Consider the following 23043-nt stretch of genomic DNA (forward strand, 5'->3'; position numbering starts at 1 on the left):
GGGAAAGTGGGGGGGCGGGAGCCTGCAGGAAGGTGGGGGTGGGGGCCTGCGGGAAGGTGGTGGGGGCGGGGGGACCGCGCGAAGGTGGTGGGGGTGGGAGCTGCGGGAAGATGGCGGGGGTGCGGGAGCGCGGGAAGGTGGTGGGGGCGGGGACCGCGCGAAGGTGGGGGGGGGGCGGGAGCTGCGGGAAGGCCGGGCACCCCTCGTCCCCCGCCCCGCGCCCCTCACCTCCGCAGCAGGGTCAGCAGGTCGGTCAGGCCCCGCACTCTCTTCAGGAGGCTGTCCAGCTTGTGCGGCTCCTCCTTCAGGAAGCGCACCGCCTCCACCTCCACGCGGAGCACCGCGCGCATCTTGTTCTGCAAGGTGGGGAACTCGCCTGCGGGCGGCCCGGGGGTCAGCTCGGGAGGGAGGCGGGGCGCCCCAGCCGCGCCCACCCCCCGGGCCAGGCAGGGGGCTGTCCTTGTCCTGGCCACCCTCGGCCCTCCAGGCCCTCCAGCACCCACGGGAAGGGGCGCCCCAAGGGCAGGGACGGCGGGGGCTTATGCCCGGCCCCTGGAGCTGAGTGGGTGGGGGGTGGACAGAGGCTAAGGACCCCCGGCAGGGCCCAGGCTCCCCGCCCCCCAGAGGACGCTCACCTTTCAGGGCGGCCACCGCCTCGCCCACTTGTCGCAGGAGGAAGGCGCCGTCCTCCACGTCCTTCAGAGTGACCACGCGGGTGGCCGAGGCCGAGTCCTTCTTCAGGTCGTCCACGAAGTCCTCCAGCTCCCTGCGGGGGCGAGCCGACCAGGAGCCGGGCTGAACGCGGCCCGCAGCGCCCCCCGCAGCCCAGCAGCCCCCGCCCCCCGCGGGCAAGCGCCCCAATTCGGAGGGAGTTTGGTGTGGTCAGAGATTTGGCTGGGGCGCAAGAGGGAGGTACGGAGAGGGACGCCGCCGGCCTCGGGAGGACCGCTCCTCGCCTGCAGGGCGCGGGTGCCACCTGCCGAGGGCTGGGTGCATCCCGGGAGGGCTCAGCCAGGGAGCAGCGGCAGAGTCCTCCACCGCCACACTGACGTTTGGGGCTGGGTGAGGTGGGGGCGTCCTGGGCGTGGTCGGGGTGTAGCAGCACCCCTGGGCTCTACCCATGAAATGCCAGTAGCACCCCCCAGCTGTGATACACAAAAATGCAGATATCGCTGGGAGAGGGAGGCCAGCTCGCCCAGGTGAGCGGATTATGCGGATGTGCCGTCAATGAGAGTGCAGGTTCCTCTCTAAGCTACAAAGAAACAACCACGGAGCTGGTTCCTGGGGTGCGTGAGAGGGAGCAAGGGGGAAGGAGTGGGGAGAGCCTCAGGGTGCGCCAGCCCCAGCAGCGCTAAATGACGGCCTCTGCTTCCAAAACAACCCACACCGCCGCCCTGCCGGGGCACGTCGGTGACCCCATCCCGAACACGAGTTTGTATCATTTTATTTGTATCGTTGAAAACCTGGCAACAGGAAAGGGTGAAAGAGCGTGGAGAGATGAAGAGCCACTAGAGGGCAGTAAGAGAGCGGCTCTTCCGCCTCTGGGCGCCGGGCTGGAGGAGGGGCGGGGAAGACCAAGGCGCACCTGTGCGGCAGGTGTGCGAGTGCGTGCAGCCAGGACCCCCGCGATGTCTACTTATCTGTTATGGAAAATGGACTCAATTGACCTCTAACTACTTCTGATGAAACAAACAAAAAGAGGAGCCACTGGGGAAAGCCGCACCTGCTGGTTGTCCGCGTTCACAGATCTGGGGAGGGGCCAGCGGGGCACACCCACAGGAAACATCCTGCGGCAGCTGCAGCCTCAGGGGGAGAGAGCAGAGCGAGCTCCAGCTACTCGACCTTTTGCCTGGGAGGCTTGTTCACTTCAGAGCCAAACAGAATTGTTTTTTTAACGGGTTGACTGGACCTGTAGTCCAGGACTTCAAAGCTGTGGCCGAAAAGCTGAGCCCCAAATGTTATCAGGGATATATCAGCCACTCCGAGGCCTGCCAGGGTGCAATGAATATTCCAAGGAGCTGCCATCGGACCCAAAGTTTATCCTCTGCCTAAAAGGCTATTTTAATCTCTTCTAGGCGATGTGCCTCCTGGAGTCCATCAGCCTGCACACGAGATGCTCTTAAACTTCTCGGCTTTCCCTTTTTGATCATGGACCACACAGATACCTGTATTGATATTATCCTACACACTACTACTTCTATTTATATGTTTTGATATTTATCAAAGATAAAGCATTAAAGAGCACATTTGTTGTGTCAAATTGAAAAAAGAGACAATGGATCTAAAATGAAGGCTGAAAATAAGTTTTCGATAGTATTGCAAACCATACGACTTTTGAACAGCCCACTCTGCTCCACAAAACACCACGTGCTCACAGATGCTAAGTTTATAGGTCGCTCCATTCTGTGTAAGTTGCTTTTCTTTCTTCATTGAAAAGAAGTGAGTACATTGATGAGTATGTTTCATGGCTGGTATTAGAAATCCAAGGGTTACTTCCACGTAGAAATCCACCAAAGGGAAATCATCTTGAAGCAATTTCTCTCCAAATTCTCAGTTTCAGCGGTGGACTTGGCCCAGTGGTTAGGGCGTCCGCGTACCACACAGGAGGTCCACGGTTCAAACCCCGGGCCTCCTTGACCCGTGTGGAGCTGGCCCACGTGCAGCGCTGATGCACGCAAGGAGTGCCCTGCCACGCTGGGGTGTCCCCCGCGTAGGGGAGCCCCACTCGCAAGGAGTGCGCCCCGTAAGGAGAGCCGCCTAGCACTAAAGAAAGTGCAGCCTGCCTAGGAATGGTGCTGCACACACGGAGAGCTGGCACAACAAGATGACTCAACAAAAAGAAACACAGATTCCCGTGCTGCTGACAACAACAGAAGCGGACAAAGAAGATGACGCAGCAAATAGGCACAGAGAACAGACAACTGGGGGGGGGGGGGGAAGGGGGGAGAAATAATAAATCTTAAAAAAAGATTTCTCAGTTTCATCTCTCTGACATCTGACTGGCTCACCAGCAATTTAACCTAACATGCCCCAAAGGCATTCACGTTCCAGTGTCCGCATGTGGGTGTGGAGAAAGAGGGCGAGAGGGAGAGGTCACCATTCTCCTAACCTTCTAGAGTTGAACTTTCCAGCTGTCTGTCCCACCCACTCCTGCCACCCTGACCCATCCTGCCGTTAGCCTGCGTCATCAACCATAGTACGCTCTGCCTTGGCTTTATTTCCCGTTCCTATTGCTTGGTTCAGGCTCAGTTGGTGCCTTTTGCCAGGACCATCAAGTAGCTTCCAATATGTTTCCTAGATGCCAATCTCTTTCCTCCTTAATCAGTCCTGCCCTGACTGTCCGAGCAACCTTCCACAAATACAGCTCTCCATCAGTGCTTTCTTGAGCAAACGCTTTGGGGAGATCCAATCACACCAGGCAGTAACTCTCAGAGGTGAATGTGCTTCAGAATCACCCACATAATTCGACTGTAAAGTGCAGCTTCCTGAGCTCCATCTAGAGACATTCCAAATCTAGGGTTGGACCCAGGAACTTTCAGAATCAGCCAGATCTTCCAATCTCATAACACAGGCAGACCAGAAGAGCGCACCCAAATTCCAGCTCAGAATCTTGCACTCGGCTCTCCAGCCATACTGGAAAACCCAGTTCTCCAAGAGGCCTGCACTGCCAGGTCCCTCTTTCTGGAAGGCCTTTCCTCTCTGCCTCCACCCACCCTCAGGGCCACTCATTCCTTTTACAACTCTTAAGAGACTTTACTACCCACGTAGAATGTGCTTGGCCTGGGGGCAAGGGCAGACTAGCTACTTTCAAGTTAAACCTTCCAGATCCCTGAGGTCACAAATAACCTCTCCTTCCCCGAGGCTCACCTGTAGCTCACCTGTTTCGTTTCAGGCTATCTGCAAACTTACACATTCTCCTTGGCAGGATGGGGTATGGCCACAGGCCAGACCCCACACAATCCTCTCCATTGGTCCACTGCCCTTCCCACCTCCCTCCCATGCTAAGATACTAGTCTCAGACAGTGCTGTGACCTTTGCTGGGTCCACAGCAAGGGTTCGCTCAGCTAACCAGTAAGCATCATTTTTAATGGGAGGAAATCCACTTTTTCCTCCTAATTTTATTGGAAAAATGATAAAAATATATTTCTAAAGATGCTTTAAAGAAGAATATTGGGACCTAGTTTTAGACAGTTGGGCTGCCATAAAAACACTCAGCCGATGAACTCTGCCCATAAATATATGAACTAAATACATTTTTAGAGGTTATTTTGAAACGTGGAAGGAAGAGTGGCCAGATAGAGCTAATCTGGAAAATATCCTTGAGATTCAGACCTTTCCGTCTAGACTGCTCCTGAGGACATTCTCGTTTTAGTCAAACGCACGGGGTTGGCTCCCGGGATGATCTAAGCTACAGCTCAAATACTCAACCGACCACAGCACCTGTTCCACAGACAAGCCTGTCGTGGCCAGGAGGAGAGTTTGAGATTTCCTCCCTCACAGTCCTAAATGATAAGATTTAAGCTTTCTAAGAAACAAGAGAATTACCAAAATTACTGTTAATTATACTAAAAGGTGAAATAGTTCTGTGATGGATCTCCAGTGTCTAACAAAACCTACATTCACATAAAGGCCCATCTCCCCAGTGACTGGGGAATAAGAAAACACTGCTCATTTCAGCTGGGGCCCCGGATAGATGCGCTCAGCGAGAACCGTATATAAGCTTCTTGATGTTCAAGGAAGCATCCTTCATTCTGGATCCCACACACCCTACATGCAAATTCCTCTTTCCCGATTTTAACTACGGTTGAGTAACAGGAAGATAATTTTAGTGCTGTGTTATCTTGGCTATGAGTTTTAATTTATCGAGCTTAAATACAGACGCCCCAATTTTCACGGGGTTTTGCTAGTTGCTTCCTTTAATTTTCTGTGTGGCTGAGCCCTGCAAAGGCGTGATGCTCTAGCCTCTTTTTGCCTGAGCGCTGCGGTTTCCTCGGCCTCCAGGCAAGGCTGCCGTGCTCATGGCGAGCGGGATGCTAACCTGTACGCAGGAGGTGCTCAGTAAACAGAAAGGGAGAAGCACCAGCCAGGAAGGGCCTCCTTGGAGGCAAAGAGAAAACGCCCTTGTGCGGGTAACAGTGCACGTGCGGGAGGGGCGCTCACCCCAGCCTGCGGACCACCCGCTCCTCTTCGTGCAGGTAGCGCTGGCGCTCCTGCTCCACCAGGGTGCGCTGCCGCTGCACGGGGTCCTCCAGCCGCCGCAGCGTCTCGGCCACCCTGCCCTGCAGCTCCAGCTCGGCCGCCTTCACCATCGCCCGCAGCAGCTCCTGGTTCTGCAGCTGTTGGACAAAAGAAAGCAGCTCAGTGGGCTGTGCCTGCTTGACGCCGTTAGGGACCGAAGTCCTCATGGCCTTGGGAAGGGGGTTTGGCCCGGCGGCCCACGGTGGCATCTTTTCATTAATGTCAGGGAGAAAGGGGAGGGGCAGAGCCGAAACTGATAGCGCTGCCTCCCTCCCATCAGAGTGTCAGCAGCCATGGACCACACGACTGTCCTGTCTGGGCCTACAAAAAAAAAAAAAAAGATCCACCCTGTCTACGACCAGCGCATCGCAGGTAACGTGCATAAACGCTCGTTGAGATTTTTTTTTCTCGTTGATATATTTTTATGGGGCCCACTGGGGAGCAGCCAAGAGCTCCAGCTTCGGAGCCAGGTGGATGTGGCTCAAACCCGGACCCTGTTGTTGTGAGACCTTGGGCTCTGCCCCCACTTCTTCTTTCCACAGTGGAGATCCACTCTCCCTGGTGGGGTTTTTCTGAGGATTAAATGGGACCGTGCCTGGTGTAGAACAGGTGTTGGACAAACGCTGAACTGGCTTTGGAATATTTCAGAGTATCAGTCAAGGGACTCCGTGCCCCTCTCGGTTCAGTTCCACATCCCAAAGGCCGCGCGACCGCTGACGTTTACGGCTCAGTACCTGCTGGGGGTGGCGAGGGGGGCGAGGTGGTCCCTGGCCATCCGCCAGGTTCCCAGCTTTTTCGTGGGCTGCCCACATGGAGGCCCACAAGTCCCCGTTTCCAGAACACTCTGGGTTCTCACCCCAGAGAGGCTGGACGAGAAGTCACACACGAGGCCTGTTTCCAAGGCGGCCGCTCCACGAGGCCCTCCCAGGAGTGGGACAGTTTTCTGACAGCACGGCCGCCCAGTGAACTCACCTGAGCAGCCTCAAAAGCGGTACTTACCGTGCACCCCACGTGACAGCACACCTGAAGGTCCCTGGGACTTCGGTGGCTTCATTTTCCGGCTTAGGGATGCTGTTTCACCTCCGTGGGTGATGGGATCTCTGTCAACTGCCCCTTACCTGGTTCGCCCACTCCCTGTGCTAAGCAAGGGAAGCGCCGTCCCACCAGGCGGCTCTGGATCCTCATCCCCGCTCTTGTGAATCAGGACCACACCTTCCAGCTTGAGCCTCCACAGGCCGTCCTCGGTCCCAGCCAGCACCAGCCTCCAGGGACACACCTGGGCTAACCTCTAGTTCCCTGCCACCCAGGGCAAGTGCCTACCCACGGAAGAGGCAGGACCTGGCTGGAGTGGAGCCGAGCGCGACAGCACACCCAGTGCTTCTAGCAGGACTGGCTCTCGGGAGCCTGAGCCCTGAGCTGACCAGTCCCAACCTGCCACCCCACTTTTGCAGACAATGCAGGGGGCTGGGGGGTGGGGCTTGCTCCCACTCTGTGCCCAAGGGGCTGGATGGGCTGCCCCTCCCCACCTGCCAGGCCCTCCACCTGCTGTGCTCCCGCCACACTAAGCCCCTTTGGCTCCCCTCCCCTCCTCTCCCTTCTCTAAATGGTTGCAGTACTGAGTGACCCATGACTCAGCAAAGCCTTGGGCTCAGCGCTAAAGCCCTGACCTGCTCTGACTTCAGGGGACTGGCAGGCCTCCACACTTGTGCCTGCAGGTAAGTGAAATGCACACACACCACTGCCCGCTCTCACAGTGGTACACGGATTCATCGCTGTTTAGCGAATCCCAGCGAGCTCTCGCCTTGGAAGGGAGAGCGGGACGAGAGTGGAAATTGGTCATGTAAGGGAACAAATAAATAGGCCAGCAAATGGGTCTAAAAATAGCCGATGCCTGGCCGCCCACCCCGCTGGGGTTCTGATTTAATTGGCGTGGTGCAGCCTGGGCACTGGGAGTTATTAGGACTCAGGTGACTGTGATGTGTAGCTAAGGCTCCCGAGGGGACAGATGTGACTGTGCCTTGAGAGGTGGGGCAGCCCTCTCTGCCGCTGGTCGCCCCCCGATGCCACAGAGGCATCACAACCGATAGTCACAGCGGCCACTGAGCTGGGAATCGCCACTTGGGTCTTTAACATACTTAAAAGCAAAATTTTTGAAATACGAAGAGAGAAAAGGATGGAGATGTTAAGTGGTATGTTCAGGGTCACACAGCAGTGGCTGGGCAGAGGCAGGATTCGAACCCGCTCCTCTGTGGAGGCAGGGAGCGTGTCTGGTCTGCTCCTGGCCACAGGCTCGGCATCTGGCACATCCCAGGCACTCTGTACATAATTACTGTATGACCGGACCGCAAGGAAAATGTCCTGAGCAGCCGTGGGCCCACTGGATGCAGCCCACTGCGCGTACTGTTCAGACTCCACTGGCAGAGCCTCTCGGGGAGGGCGCAGCTCTCCTTGGGCCTCAGCCTGTCTTATTCTCCTTCCCAGAAAGGGGGGTGTACAAGGGACCGCAGAGGGAATTTCTAGAGCTCACGGCTGGCGCACGGGCAGCCATGAGCTCCTCATGCGTGGACAGACGTTTGCTTTCATCTCTCCGCTCCACCCTGCTGGGGCTTCTTGCTACAGTCCTGAGGCCGCAGGACTTCCCCGGGTGTCCTGGCAGGGGCTGAAAAGCAGTGCTGGAGGCAGAAGCAGCTGACTCTCCAAAGGCCTTCAAGTAAATGAGTCAGCAGAGCAAACAGGGCGGTTACCATTACTTAGCAGGTGGGTGCCTACTTTCATCCGTCAACATCAAAAAGCACCAACTCTACTGAGGTCTGGTTGACAAACAATAACACGTATCCATTTTAAGCACACAACTATGCATATATTTGACAAATACATACATCAATATAACTACCACTAAAATCAAGGTCCATGAATGTTTTCTATTGCCCCAGAACGTTTTCATGATCCTTGACAATTAACCCCCAACCCCCCAAGGCACCAGTCAGCTTTCCATCACTACAGATGAGTTTTTCCCATTCCAGAAAGCCAGGTAAATGGAATTATATAACATGCAAACGTTCGAATCTGGCTTCTTTCACTCAGCATATTGTTTTTAAGATCCAGCCATTTTTTAAGGGTTTTAGTAGCTCATTATTTTTACTGCTGAATGGTATTCTATTTATTGCTGAGTGGTATTCCATCATATGGATATACTAAAATGTGTTTATCCATCCACATGTTGATGGACGTTATCCCCTCTCCCCAGATTTATGGTATTATGAAAATTGTGTGCTATGAGCATGCTCATACAAGTGTTTATGGAGACTTAGGGCTCCATTTCTCCTGCAAAAATAGCCAGGAATGGAATTGTGGGGTCATATGGTAAGCATAGGTTTAACTTCAGTGAAAATTCCAAACTGTTTTAAAAAGAGTTGTATGCTTTTGCATTCGTACCAGCAGTGCATGAGGGTTCCCATTGCTCTACATCCTTGCCAGTCTTTTTAAATTTGAGCCGTTCAAGTGGCTGTAGTTGTAAGCCATTGGGGCTTTAATTTGCCTGTCCACGATGATTAATAACGCTGAGCACCTTTTCAGGTGCCATTTGTATATTCTGTATTGAGTATGTGTCTGTTTCAACTTTTTGCCTTTTAAAAGCACTGCTTTCTTTGAGTTGTAAGCATTCTTTATATATTCTGATACAAGTTATTTTCAGATATATGCATCGCTACTATTTTCTCCTATTTCTGGCTTATTTTTTTTTTTTTTCAAAGAGTAGAAATTTTAAATTTTGATGAAGTGGGTTTCACCAATATTTCTTTTTTATTATTTGGGCTTTTTGTGTCTTACCTAAGAAGTCTTTGCTTACCCCAAAGTTGCAAAGATTTTTATTGTATATTTCCTTCCAGAAGTTTCAGGGTTTTCATTTTTAATTTAAAGGCTATGATCCATTTCAAGTTAATTTCAAGGATGTGGTAAGGGTTGAGGTTCATTTTTTCCCCACATGGATATCCAGTACTTCTAGCACCATTTCTTTTCTTTAAATTAGAGAAGTTGTAGGTTTACTGAAAAATCAGGCACAAGTATAGAGGTCCCATATATTTTCCTCCTCTCACACACAGTTTTCCTTATTTGCATTAGTGTGTTATCTTTGTTACAATTAATGAAAGAATATTTCACTGATTAATTATAGTCCCTAGTTTACATTAGGGCTCATTCTTTGTGTTATACAGTTCTATAGTTTTTAAAAAAAAAATATCCTAGTAACATATACAACCTAAAATTTCCCCCTTTAACTACATACAAATACATGATAGTTGTGTTAACTACTTTCACAATGCTGTACTTCAGTCACCACCATCCATTACCAAGTTTCCCATCATCCCGAAAGAAACTGTATCCACTCAGCATTGATCTCCATTTCCTACCCCAACCCTGTCCCCTGGTAACCTGTGCTCTAGTTTGACTCTATGAATTTGCATATTCTAATTATTTCAAATAAGTGAGATCACACAACTGTCCTTTTGTGCCTGGCTTATTTCACTCAATATAATGTCTTCAAGGTTCATTCATGTTGTAGCATGTATCAGAACTTCACTCCTTTTCTTAGCTGAGTAACATTCCATTGAATCGATGGATCACATTTTGTTTATCCAGTCATCTGTTGACAAACACTTGGGTTGCTTCCACCTTTTGGCAATTGTGAATTATGTTGCTATGAACATCCACGTGCAAATATCTGGTTGAGTCCCTCCAGCACCAATGCTTGAAAAGATGACCTTTTCTCTATTGAATTCCTTTGATACCTGTGTCCAAAATCAACTGATCATATATCTGTGGATCTATTTCTGGAATTTCTAGATTTATTTGGTTCATTGATTTGTTGGTTTTTCCTATATCAATAACACACTGATTACTGAAGCTTTATAGTAAAATCTTGAAATTAGGTAGAGTTTTCCAACTTTGTTCTTTCTTTTTAATTGTTTTGGCTATTCTAGTTCCTTGATACATCCATATAAATTTGAGAATGAGCTTATCAATTTCTAAAAAAATATTCTAGGATTTTGACTTTAGGATTACTTAGAATTCATAAACTTTTTAATAAAGTTGAGTCTTCCAATCCATGGAGACTGCATACCTCTTCATTTATACAGGTCTTCTTTAATTTGCTTCAGCAACGTTTTGTAGTTTTCAATATATAGGGCATGCACATATTTTGTGAAATTTATCCTTAAGTACTTCAGTTTTTGATACTATTTTAAATGGTGTTGTCTTTTAATTTTTATTTCCCCATGGTTTATATTGCTGGTATAGAAGTACAAACATTTTTTTTTATACACTGACTTGATTATGGTGACCTTGCAAAATTCACTTAATTTTAGTAGTAGTAATTTTTGTAGATTCCTTTTGATTTTATTTATATGTTACCTGTAAGTATGTCAGTTTTTTTTTCTACTTTCCAATCTGCATGCCTTTTATTTATTTTCTTGCCTTATTGCACTTACTAGGATCTGCAGTACAATTTAAAGTAGAAATAAGAGTAGGCTTCCTTGTCTTCTTCCCAATTTTATGGGAAATATATTCAATGTACTATAGTGTTTTCTGTAGATTTTTTACAGACATTCTTTATCAGGTTGAGAAAATTCCCTTTTATTGCTAGAGTGCTGGCTGGTTTTATCATGGGTATTGAGTTTTGTTACATGCTTCTTCTACATCTATTGAAATATGAATTTTCTCTTTTATTTGGTTAATAAGGTGAAATACATTGATTATTTTTAAAAAATATTAAATCAACCCTTCTATTCTGGGGATAAAACCCAGGATAATGTATCATCTTTTAAAATATTTTACAGGATTTAATTTCCTAATATTTTGTTAAATATATTTTTATATCTATTTCCTGAGGGATATTGGACTATGGTTTTCCTTTAAGATCTTGTCTGGTTTTGCCCTGAACATAATGCTGGCTTTTTTCAGAAAGAGTTTATCCTTTAAATAATTTAAAGATGTTATTCCATTGTCTTCTGACTTGTGTTTTATTTCAGACAATAAGTCAATGGTAATTCTTATTTAATTCCTTATATGTAATATGTATTTCCCTCCCTCTGGCTGGTTTAAGATTTTTCTATTTATCTCTGGTTTTCGGCAATTTGATTATGATATGCCTTGATGCAATTTCCTTTGTGCTTATCCTGCTAAGGGTTTACCTGAGTTTCTTTGGTCTGTGTTTTATAGCTTTCATGACATTTGGAAAAATTTCACCCTTTATTTCTTCTAATATTTTTCTCCTTCCCTGTGACAAGTAATATTGTCCCACGGGTCGCCAAGTTTCAGCTCAGTTTTTTCAGTCTTCTATCTTTCTATATTTCAGTTTAGACAGTTTCTATTGCTATTCTTCAAGTTCACTGATATTTGTTACAGCAGTGCTTTATCTCTTCTTAAGAACACTCATATGGTGTTTCAGCTCTTGAAAGTACCTCTTGGATACTTTTTATGTCTTCCATTTCTTGTCTAATTATGTTCATGTTTTCCTTTATATCCTTAAGAATAATTCTGAGTTGTTTTAAAGTCTTTGCTGCTCATTCCATCATCCCTGTCACTTCTGTTTCATTTCTGTTGATGGCTTTTTCTTTTTTTCTGTAGGTTAATGGCACATTTTCCAGCATCTTCACATGTCTAGTAAATTTATTTTTTATTTTTTCACTTTATTTTCAAAGAAGCTTTCGGTTACAGAAAAGTCACATAGAAAATAACAGGGCATTCCCAAAAACTACCCTCTCCCCCTCTCACATGTTCCCCTATTAATAACATCTTACATGAGCATGGTATACTTGTTACAAGTCTGGTAAGTTTTGATTGGGTGCTGGGCATGGAGCTCTGGATTTTGTTAGACTCTCTGGCAGCCAGTTCAGTTGCTTGTGGTTCGGTTGTCTGACAGCCTTAGTTAGGTGGGTCTAGAGTAGCCGTTACGCTAGGCTGGCATAGTCCTGCCGTGGGGCATACTCATCTCTGATCTCTACCAAATGCCCCCAGTGCTCAGCCAGGCTGTCAGGTCATGAACACCTCAGCTCCCCGTGAGCTCTCAGAAGTTTTCAGCTTGCAGTGGAAGTCCAAGGTACTCCTTCAAGGGCTGAAACGTTAATTCCTGACATTTTTAAAAGCATTCTTAGAAAAATTTAATTGGTCCAAATAGGTTATCCATGTCAGTTTCATTAAGACACTACCTAAACCTAATTCCACCTGTCTTAAAATGGATACATACCTCGCCTAGTCATGACCTAAGACAGCCAGATTGTCCACAGTGGATGGTATAATTGGGCTAGTTTTGCTGTCTGGTAGTGACACTGAACAGTGTTGGTACCGCTGCCAATTACCAGACGCCAGCATGACTCTGGGCCACCTTGGGGAGTTCCCCTGAGTGGGGGAGTGAGACAAGAATGCACAGCCACACACCATGCTCTCTTGGTGCTGGGTCCCCATCCTAGGCAGCAACTTGTGTTTGAGGGTCTAACTAGGGCTTTGGCTTGGATAAATTATATTGTATGGCAGCCTAATTGTCAACCCAATTCATTTATTATTTCTGCGTGATGAGGATAAACAGCTCTGCTGATCATGGGCCCCTCTAGGGTGCTTTTCCCCGAGACACATATTCCCATCATTATTTTTGGATGTCCGAAGGAAAAGGAGACTTTGGCACATTCCCTTAAGGTACTATCTTATGAAAAGACGTCTTAAGATAACTTCATTGAATGGCGTCCTTTCAAACACAAGGACTCTGTGTACTGCTATGTTTCTTTTGTACACGGAGGCTTTGCCTCCTTTCTCTCTTGGGAAGAGACAGCAAATTCTCAGTAGGCTTAAAAATGGAATAGGAGGGAGTGACGAGTAGCTGGCTCCCAGGGCATTTTAAGGGCAATGTAACTATTTTGTAGGATACGGCAATGCTGGATACACGGCATGATGCACTTGTCAAAACCTTTGGAACTGTACAACACAGAAAGAGTGAACGCTAATGTAGACACAGACTTTAGTTAGTTACTAGCCACACTGGTTCATCCATTGTCACAAATGTGCACTGCTAACACAAGACGTTAATCATAGCGGCAGCTGCGTGCAGGCAGAGGGTGGGGAGGTGGGAACTCTGTGCTTTCTGCTCAGATTTCCTGTAAGCCCAAAACTGCTCTAGAAAATAAAGGCTGTTTAGATGAAAAAGGAACACTAGCTTCAAAATAACCCAATTCTTCACTTATCAGCTAGCAGAAAAAGAAAACAAGGTCAAGGAAAAAAATATGGGAATGGGAGAAATAGTGTAACCGTTCTGTATTTAGGCCAAATCTCATCTGGCCTCCACAGAGCCTGCACCATCTTCCCAGCAGCTTTCCTCTCTCTGCAGGCTGTAAGTAGGGCCAGACATACACTCACTTCTGCAGGTATGAGATTGCCTTGGTAAAATTCGAGCACTAGTGCTTTGGAAAAAAGACGTAGCTCATCACTGAGAAAAAGTGGCCTTTTCCTAAATCATACCAGGAGAGGTGATGAAGAAAGATAATATTCATCTTAAGAGAACACCGGTGAGCTCCAGGTCCTGGGCCTGTGCCCTTGCCCACTGGTGCCAGCTAACTGTGGACGGGAACAGAACACTGTAAGCCTTCCTCGTAACTAAGCTGAGAACCCATCTGACATGCCCCCCGGGGACGAGTGTGTCCTCTGGAAGTCACTGGGCGTGCCTAGCCCACTTAGAGTGGGGTGGAGAACTCATTTGTTCCTGCTTCCTCCTTTGGGACCGTCGTCTGGGCTCATTCCTGGGAGGCCTTTCAGGGCACTGGGCGTTCACCAGACGTGTGACCTGCACTTCGCAACACTGGACACATCCTTGGGGGCACCGGCGCCACCTTCTAGTCCACACACATGAAACCAGAGGTTCTGGCTGCGGCCGGGGGGCCGGTGTCCTTACAAAGGCTTCTAGGAGAGTCTACTGGGTGAAAGGCTTGAGAATCCCGCTCCTGCATGGACAGTTCTCGTGAAGGTGGAAAGCGGGGGATTCCAAGAAGTGGGTGAAAATGCTTTTCTGCTTCACCCTCCTCTGCCTCCCTTAGCTCTCCTTTCACCCTGTGTAAACGCGCCTGCTCTCCCGTGCTGGCACCGGATTTCTATTCCTGAGAATAATCCATCAATTCTGAAAACAAATGCTCAAATCGGCTATGCTCCACAGTCTAGGATTTTCCCAATTTAATTATCTAATTACGGGAGTTGGCTGCCAAGCACAAAAGATTTCATTCAGTTCCACTATTTTATAACACAGTTCGGGGAACATTTGAATTTCTAATTCAATTTTTGTTCTTTTGAAGACGACTCCAGAGAGTTTTGTACATCTCTAATGATAGCTGCATTATTGGACTTATAATCACTTCGGGCTTGTGCTCCATTGTCGGTGTATAAAAATACATAGGCTGGAGGAGCCCTGGCGCTGAGATAGCTTAATTATTCTAAACTGTTTTTGTCTCACATAGACTCCCCTGACTGAAAGGGCAGAGGTTCGAGGGGGAGGAGAGCTGTCGGGACAGGAAGAGTAAAAAGAGGTAGACAATAGTGGCCAGGTTAGGAAGCGACCTCGGAAGGGCACAGAAGTGAAGCTCCAAAGTTCAAAGGCACATTGGCCCATTGTTTTTTGGACACGCAGAGAGGTTGAGCAGGTGTGAGCAATAAGGGAAGCTGTGTTCCCGACGGGGATCAACAGCCCCTTTGGGGAAGTGGACTTGGCCCAGTGGTTAGGGCGTCCGTCTACCACATGGAGGTCCGCAGTTCAAACCCCGGGCCTCCTTGACCTGTGTGCAGCTGGCCCATGCACGGTGCTGATGTGCGCAAGGAGTGCTGTGCCACGCAGGGTTGCCCCCATGCCAGGAGTGTGCCCCGTGGGGAGAGCTGCCCAGCACGGAAGAAAGCGCAGCTGCCCAGGAATGGTGCCGCACCCTGGAGAGCTGACACGGCAAGATGGCGCAACAAAAAGAAACACAGATTCCTGGTGCCACTGATAAGGATAGAAGCGGTGGCAGAAGAACACAGAGCTAATGCACACAGAGAGCAGACAACTGGGGGGGGGGCAAGAAATAAATAAAAAATAAATCTGTAATAATGAAAAAAAGGAGCTCCTTTGTTCCCACAATCCCCTCTGGGGCCTCAGTTGCCACCGCCTGGGGGTTCCCAGGCGCTCCCAGCCAGCTGGCTGAAGCAGGCCCGCCCTGAAAGGTGCACCACAGCCATGAGCACACGCCTTGGCGTCCGACGCCGCCCGCGCCTTTGCAATACCCAAGACGAGCACAGCATTTGTGCTGCAGCTCTTCTGCCCCTGCCCCCCAACCGAGAAATGCTCCATTTGGAAGTGGGTAGGGGCTACCCATTCAAACCTCCGCTTGCTTTCCTTGTGAAGGTTTAGAGAGCAGCCCACCACTTCCCTACGGCCGGCAGATGGCATTAAAAGGAAGCAGCAGTGGGCGCAGGGTGGGCCCTCACCAGGTGAGAACTGCAGGAGGACTGCAGAGCACTAAGTGAGTTGGTTTGAAGTGCTCTGGAAGATCTACAAACAGAGCTATCCCACCTACAACCTGTAGTTCCAGATTCTCTTGAAATAGTGAACTATCTAGAGACCCTGGACTCCTACTTGTCTCAGGCTGAGAGCCGGCTGGAGCTGCGTGGTGACCGCCTGGTGCCGGGCACCTGGCTTCACTGCCCTTTACCCCCCTTGGCCCAGCCCCGATAAGCCACGCCACTGAAGTGCCTTTACAGGGCAGAGCAGGGAGAAGCTAGGGCGAAGGAGGGGAGCTCTGCAGGTGACAGATCCGGGGACGGATGAAAGGGCTTTGTCCCGACTGCCCGAGGGTACCTGGGACCCTGCCTCCCGGAGGTCACCTGTTCTGCCAGCCCCATGATGCAGGGCAAGGGGGGATCATGTTGTGAGCTCGACGACGGTGGGAGAAAATGTTGGGTCACGGGGTGGGCCGGGGGAAGGCCGGGGACTCTGCAGGTCGCAGGGGCGCCTGCCTCTGAGCGATGCTGTGGTCAGGTGCTTCTGGAAGGCGGGGGGCACGCCTGGGTTTAGGCTGAGCTAGCGCTACACCCCCAATGTCCAGCCCAAACTGGGGCAGGGAGGCGCCAGGCGATGCAGGAGACAGAGGTGAGATGGCAGGGACACCTGCCAGCCTGGCTCCGGTCACTGAGTGCCAGGAGGCGCGCTGCTCTGCGTCCTCAGGTTCGTGGGCCCGGCGGACCGAGCCTGGTGACCGCAGGGCCCTGCCCCTCCCTCTCGCTTCCAGGGTCGTTCAGATACCCTGAACCAGTGGAGGAAGGTAAGGAAAATGCAACAGAACACCCTGTCCAAGTAAAATGCAGATGCTTCTCTCAACAGAACACTCTCGATGGCTTTGTCCCTGCACATCTTTCTTCTATTCTAAACACATTTGTAAACCCACCCCAGGCCCGCTGCCTGCCACACCCCACGCGTGCCCGGGGCGGGAGGACGGAGGGCAGACACCATTACCGGAAGTCTCAACCGGCCGCCGGGGTGCTCCGAGGGGCTCCCCTCCCCCAGCCCTCCACCCAAATGCAGCTCTTTAATAGATCTTCATGTGTCAGGGCGTGCACACCTTACGGGGTGCTTGCCTGTGGGCTGTAGCTACCGTGGAAGTTTCTAGACCAGGAAACCATGCCTTGATGGGTCCCCCGTGTGCGTCTGCAGTTGGCACCGAGGAACAGGCTGGCGGAGGGAGCCTGGGGAAGGGGCGGTGGGAAGGGGATGAGCGAGGAGGAGAGGGCAGGGGTGCCCACTGTACCTGCAGCTGGCGCATCTGCTGGAGCTGGAGCCTGAGTTCGGCCACGCTGCGTCTTGCGTGCAGCAGGCTCTGGTGCATGGGCAAGGCGCCGGCGGGCAGGGGTGGGCTGGGAGGCCCCGCGGACTCCAGGGCCAGGAGCAGCTTCCCAGACACGTGGGGGGGCCCTGGGAGGAAAGAGCAGCACAGCACCTCAGAATGCATGGAAGGCCCCGCACGACTCCTGCTGGCGCTAACCGTGCCCGCTTCCTTCACTAGGACAACAGCCTGAAACACGTGCCGCGGCGCCTCTAAAGGGCAGCCCTGGGGGACGGGAGGGCCGTAAGCTGTGAGGCATTTGCCGTCTGGAAAAAGCCATGCTCTGGAAGTTTCATGCCCAGGACGGCAGGCCCTGGGACAAGCTGTTCAGCAGGACACCGGGGTGGGGGAGAAAAGGAACTGCCTTTATCGATGCACGTAAGCGTATTTTTTTAAACCCACAGGTCTCCCCAACCAAAGCTGAGCAGGACATGCAGCAAATGGGAACAGGAGCTCTAGCCGTGGCATTCCTTGGGGGTTTTATTATTTTCCTGAATACGGCTACTTTTTTGCTTTTTAAAAACTGCTATGCTTTTATAATAGGAAAAAATAATTTTAAAATTCTGGGGCCTTGTGCACAGTGCTTTTGGGACTGTTTCCTGCAAGACATGGGTCCTGATGATATGTGCCTTAGTCCTGGGCTGGGAAATCACAGCCACCGGGCAATCCCTGCATCCCTTCAGGTTTCCAAAACCTAGAGAAGTAGGAGGTCTGCACGGATCTTCTCTACTGAGGAAAGAAGCCACGACGCCCAGCTTCTCTATGAAATGAGCAAAGGAAGGCGCGAGAGAGAAATTTTTTCTCAGTTGTTTCTACTTCCATATTCATTTACTCCTTATTCCAACCTCAATGACCCTCCTGTATTTTGTAAATCCATTGAGGAAGGTCCTGATGGGCCAATTTTCTTTAAAAATTGTTCTAAAGAGCCCCAAGGGGGACTTCCAGGATCAGCGAGTCTTGAGGAGTGGGCACACTCTGCCCTTCCCAATCAAAGTGGACGGCTAGTTCCTCCAGGACGCTGCAGCTCAGTGGAGCGGGCCCCAGAGTAGATGCCGCATCCACACACACACACACAAACACACACACACACACACTGGTAAATACACACACACCCATCTGATATCATTTGCACGACAAGTGATAAAAGTTAATCATCACGGTGATTCACCAACCCAAACCACCCTGCCTGAACTTCTGTTTGGAAATGAGGACTGTTTTGCTAATTCCCCGGCCACATTAAGGCCTGTATCCCTTCTCCAGTCCTCCCTCTCCTTAGGCAACCCGAGGGCACTGGCGCGCTGCGTGGATCTTTCATGCCACTGAAGGGCAGTTTGCTGTCTGCTACAGTACAGTGCCCATAACTGGTAAAAAAAAATTCCTTTCCTCCAAAAGCAAATTTCTTCACGCAACGTACAGTCATTTTGTAAGCCTCTTCATCTGTGTCCTCTTCACCCACCCAGTCTGGTTTCTAACCTTCACCTCTCTTGACTCAGTCTTTGTAAGGTGTCCGGTGACCTCCCGGCGGTCAGCACTGGGCGCTTTCCGGCCCGGCGTGACCCGACTCTGGGGGCCACGTTTAACCTGCCCGCTGCTTCTCTCCTTTTCAGCCACACTGAAGCTTTCCCATCCTCCTCCCTAACTGTTCAGTCGCTTGCCCTGCTTTCTAGGTCCTTCCTTTTCAGTCCTGGTGTGCTCCGTCCCGGGCCCACTTCCTGCCCCTGCCCCCTCCACCGCCGCCCGGCAGCGCCCGGAGCTCTGCCTCCAGCCTGCAGTTCTCAGAGCTCCAGACAGGCGCCTTCCTGTCCCTCCTGGACTCCCCTACCAGCACGGCAAGGGCCCCGTTCCCACTCACTCCCCCTCCCCGTGCCTCTTTGTCCCCAGATGCCCGATGCTAGGTGCTGGCACTATTGTCCACTCGAAGCCACATGCCAGGGTCCCTTCCCCTGGGCAGGGAGCTCGCCCTCCGTTTCCTCGGCTGGAAAACGGGTGGAGGCGCACTGCGCGGCGACTCAGTTATGCACAGATGGGCTCAGCCGGTCCTGGCGCCGAGCCGGCCCTCCTTGAGGGTCTGGTTTCTCCTGAACTCTGCACCCAGGCGTGACCCGAGTCATGAACCAGCACCCGCCCGGGGTCCCGAGCCCGGGGGCTCCCTGTGCCCCACACGCTGTCCACCCCAGGAGCAGAGCCAGGGTGTGCCGGGCCCTCGGCTCCTCGGGCACCTCGTCTGCTCCCCTAGCAGATCTGCTCCTAGGCGATTGGCTTCGGTCAATTACCCCTTCACACCAGCCTGACTCGATGCGGATCGGGTGGGAATTGAATGGGTACTGTTGAGACAGAGGGACCTGGCTGGAGGCCGGCCATCCCGGCGCACCCCTCCCCGCGTGGCGGCGCCGGACGAGTCCCTCAGCCCCTGGGTTCAGTGTCCTCCTGCATATGTGGGTAATAGTGTCTCCTTATAGGGCTGGGTTTGGTTTGGTGACAGGCGCACAGCGCAGAGTGTGCGCCGTGCCATCCCTCACAACCACAGTGAACCAAGTGCCCCCGACGTCACCGGGAGCCCGGGTGTCCCTTCCTCCAGTGAGTCCTCGCCTCCGCGTGGCCAGTTTCTGCCCAGAGCACAGCTCCCTTCAGGTCTCGCATGGACTGCCCAGGGGTCGGAAGAATGAGCGTGGCTTGGGCGCCACGTGAGGCTGCCATGGCGACTAACCCTGCGGACGACACCTGGCACCAAAGCGTGAGACCAAGAAAGACCGAGGAAGCCCGAGTGCCGTAGGCGGGGAAGGAGGCGTCCACGTGCCGGTGGCGTCGCCGGTGCCTCGCCTTTTGGAAGTGACACCGGGCAGCAGGTCTCAAGTGCCACTCAACTGTTCGTCCCTTTAGACATCTTAATTTCGCTTTGGAAGTGTGTTCCAAGGAAACTCTATGTGCTGCATCCCCCGTGTTCCACAAGGGCTGGCTGCAAAGTTTATCACAACAAAGACTGAAAAACAACTCAGACACGGTCAGAGACTGGGTATGCGAACACAAAGGAGTGAGCTGGAGCCACAGGCGTGTGGGCGTGTTGAGGCATATCGTGTGTGGGGCTCAGTTTCCCCAGGTGGAACACAGGACGCGAGGGCGCAGTCGGGAGCTGTTGTGTCAACCTCTGCAAAGTCTCGCAGCAGTGCCTGGCACGCAGGAGGAAGGCACTAGATGTTTTTCTTCTGACTTCACCAGAGTGAAAAGGAAGAAGGGCAGACGACAGAGCAGCAGGGACAGACCGACGGGACCAGTGCTCCAGGACGCCAGGCATCTCTAGAGTGGGGTTGGAAGGGGACCTGAGGGACAGAAGGTCCGCGCGTATAGTACATTCTTCTAGTTTTTCAGGTTAGGTTCATAAGAGATACTAAAATAAATGAATGAATCAATATCTCCAAACTAAATCAGCAACTGCTCTGCAGACAAAGTTCAGCAGTTTCCATGAAATCATGCTCTGGGCTCAGCCAAGTCTGCCCGGTTGATTTCTAAATAAAACAACAAATGCGTCAGGATTGGGAAGGGTGGAAGAGCCAACCCTGCTGGTGGAACGAGCTCAGTGGAGAACCAAGACCACGGGTCCAACCCAGGGCGGGGCCAGCACCGACCAGGTCCAACCCAGCACACGACCAGGACCACCTGGGTGTAACCCGGGCAGCACCGGGTCTGAGGTTAGCTTCTGACTCCGCCCCCTCCACACGCCGTGCACATCCAGTCTCCGTGACTTCCCAGGATGAGGGCTGTCACCCAGCCTGCCCTACGATTCCTGTGTGGTTTAGGAGCCGAGCCTGCGGCTGTTCATTTCTCTATCTAGCCACCGGGGAGGAGGAGCTCCACTGCTTGCCAGGAGCTTGCCCTCAGCCTGGAGGACAAAAGGTTCACCCAGGAGGCCCGGATGTGCGTGAATCCCACTGGCCGCGCGTCTGGGGCCGCTTCCTGGGACGGCTGGCCTTGGAGAGTGCACCCCTCCTCCTGCCTGGACCACGGCTCATCCCTCCACTCTCCTCCTGGCTTGTGCGTGTCCACCCTGCCCCAGGCTGAACCTGTGTGGTTCCTGAAACTGTATGGAAGGTCACTTCTCCCTTCCCATGGCTCTCCCCTCCCTTCAGCTGCTGAGGCTGAAGCATCCTGAAGTCTCAATGAGATGCCCTTGGCCTGGGTTAGGCTAGTCGGATAAACATTCCGCCTGCACTTCCTTTCACTCAACACACATAACACGACTTGCTCCACGTCCATCCTCACCACAGGATTCTCAGCTCTATGACTGGGCAATGCCCAGTGTACCCACTGCCTGACCCAGCACCAGGCACAGACGGGTTAAATAAATGTATGGCCATATGAATGAATGAATGAATGAGTAGAAGCAGACGAGAGGGCAGGCTGCTATCCCAGATGCCTCTGAAATCACAGCAGGTAAGGGGTGGGCCACTTCTGAAATCAGCCAGGGCCGGGAAGGGCAGGCTGCAGGCCCCCTGGAGCTAAGGGCACTTACCAACACCATCCGTGTAGCTCTTACTGGCTGCGGTTTTCATCGTTTTCTCGCTGAATAAAAGAAAAAGAAGGTCAGCTACACAGGTTCCAAAATGCCTTTTTTTTTTTGCCCCATTACACCCACAATTTTAAGCAATTAGCAGCGACTAGTGATGGTATGAAGCAATGAGGGTACTTTAGCATCAGCACCGCCCTTGGCTGGGATGGAAAAGGCTCCCCAGGTGCGCGTCTGACGGTGCTAGAGCACTCACGAAGTTCAGCAATGGCAGATGGGGGACACGTGGTAGTGGGGGCAGGCTCTGCCTGGGCAGCCCGTGACAGCCTCATGCAAAGCCCCTTTACCCACCTCGGGCCAAAGTTTTGCCTTGGACCAAGAACTACCAGAAAACAAAACAAAAGAAAAGAACACAAACCCATGATTCATAGAGATGTGAATATTTCAGCCTTGAAATGATTACAAGAAAATGGACTTGAACGAATGAATCACTCGAATGATTAGAGAGAAACAGATTTCATTATTCTTTCATTGGTTGGCTTGCTTCTTTTTACCTAGACGCCTCTTTGCTATCACTTGTAATTGGCCCTTTAAAAAGCGCCGCCTGAACCAGGCCAGTTAAACTGGCAATCTGTTTCTCCATGGCCTGCATCCTCTCTCTGTAAAACAAGAGAATGGTCTGTTAAAGCTCTGTTGACTTTCAAACTGCTTTTCTGGGTGAGCAATCACCTCAGGTTTGACGGCACCGCCGCCGGGTAGGCTGCCCAGGTAGGCTGCCCGGGTTACCGGGTCACCGTGGCCTCTTTCCCGACCACGAAGGACCTGCCAATCTCTAACGGGGATGAAGACCCGAAGGTTAGACCCAGGGCTAAGGTGACATCCTCACTGGAAAGGCCTCTCAGAGCGTCGCCCCCCGAAATAGTTCTGCTGCACGGCACGCGTCCTGCTTGCCTTATTTTCACCTGGCCCGGGGGACGTCCTCACCCACTACTCAGGCCGCGACCGCTTTTGGTGTGAATGGGCCGGAGATGTTTGTAGAGTGTGTCGAAAACTTGTCTTCTGGCCCGGGGGCGAGGCAAACAAATGCCTCTCACCAAGGGCAGGGAAAAACAGGGTTGAAATCGGCGACTGGTTTGCGGGCAGAGGCCTCTGGGTTTGATGGCCCAGGGACGTCAAGTTGGAGGCGACCACAGAGACGCAAGCAGGTTAACACCGTGGCCACCGCAAGCCCTGGATGACGCCTCTCAGTTGAGGCCCGTCTAGAGCTCCATCGTGATTCACCTGGATTTTGAAATAGGCAAATACTGTCGTGCCTCAGACAATGGAAGTTGCGCAGCACTGTCCCCGTTGTGTCAACCCAATATGAAAACCGCACAGCAAAGCGGCCTCTGCTGACCAGTGCGCCCGGCGGGGAGACACCGAGGG

General features: G+C 51.6%; 1 protein-coding gene across 17 annotated transcripts in view; it reads right to left on the minus strand.

Annotated features, from left to right (window-relative positions):
- KIAA1217 (KIAA1217 ortholog) overlaps nt 1–23043 on the minus strand; it is a 687185-nt gene that overhangs the window by 20606 nt on the left and 643536 nt on the right. For 13 of the 17 annotated variants that reach the window (XM_058297837.2, XM_058297848.2, XM_058297846.2 and 10 more), the window contains 6 exons: nt 22173–22277; nt 21625–21674; nt 17043–17206; nt 5161–5336; nt 636–766; nt 229–376 (listed from right to left, as the gene is read on the minus strand). In XM_058297837.2, coding sequence (XP_058153820.1) covers nt 229–376; nt 636–766; nt 5161–5336; nt 17043–17206; nt 21625–21674; nt 22173–22277 — 774 coding nt within the window. The remainder of the gene's footprint in view (nt 1–228; nt 377–635; nt 767–5160; nt 5337–17042; nt 17207–21624; nt 21675–22172; nt 22278–23043) is intronic. The other 4 variants (XM_058297847.2, XM_058297833.2, XM_058297834.2 and 1 more) reach the window with 1 other exon arrangement.

Source organism: Dasypus novemcinctus, chromosome 5 (assembly GCF_030445035.2).
Source record: "Dasypus novemcinctus isolate mDasNov1 chromosome 5, mDasNov1.1.hap2, whole genome shotgun sequence".
In the NCBI taxonomy this organism is placed as follows: domain Eukaryota; kingdom Metazoa; phylum Chordata; class Mammalia; order Cingulata; family Dasypodidae; genus Dasypus; species Dasypus novemcinctus.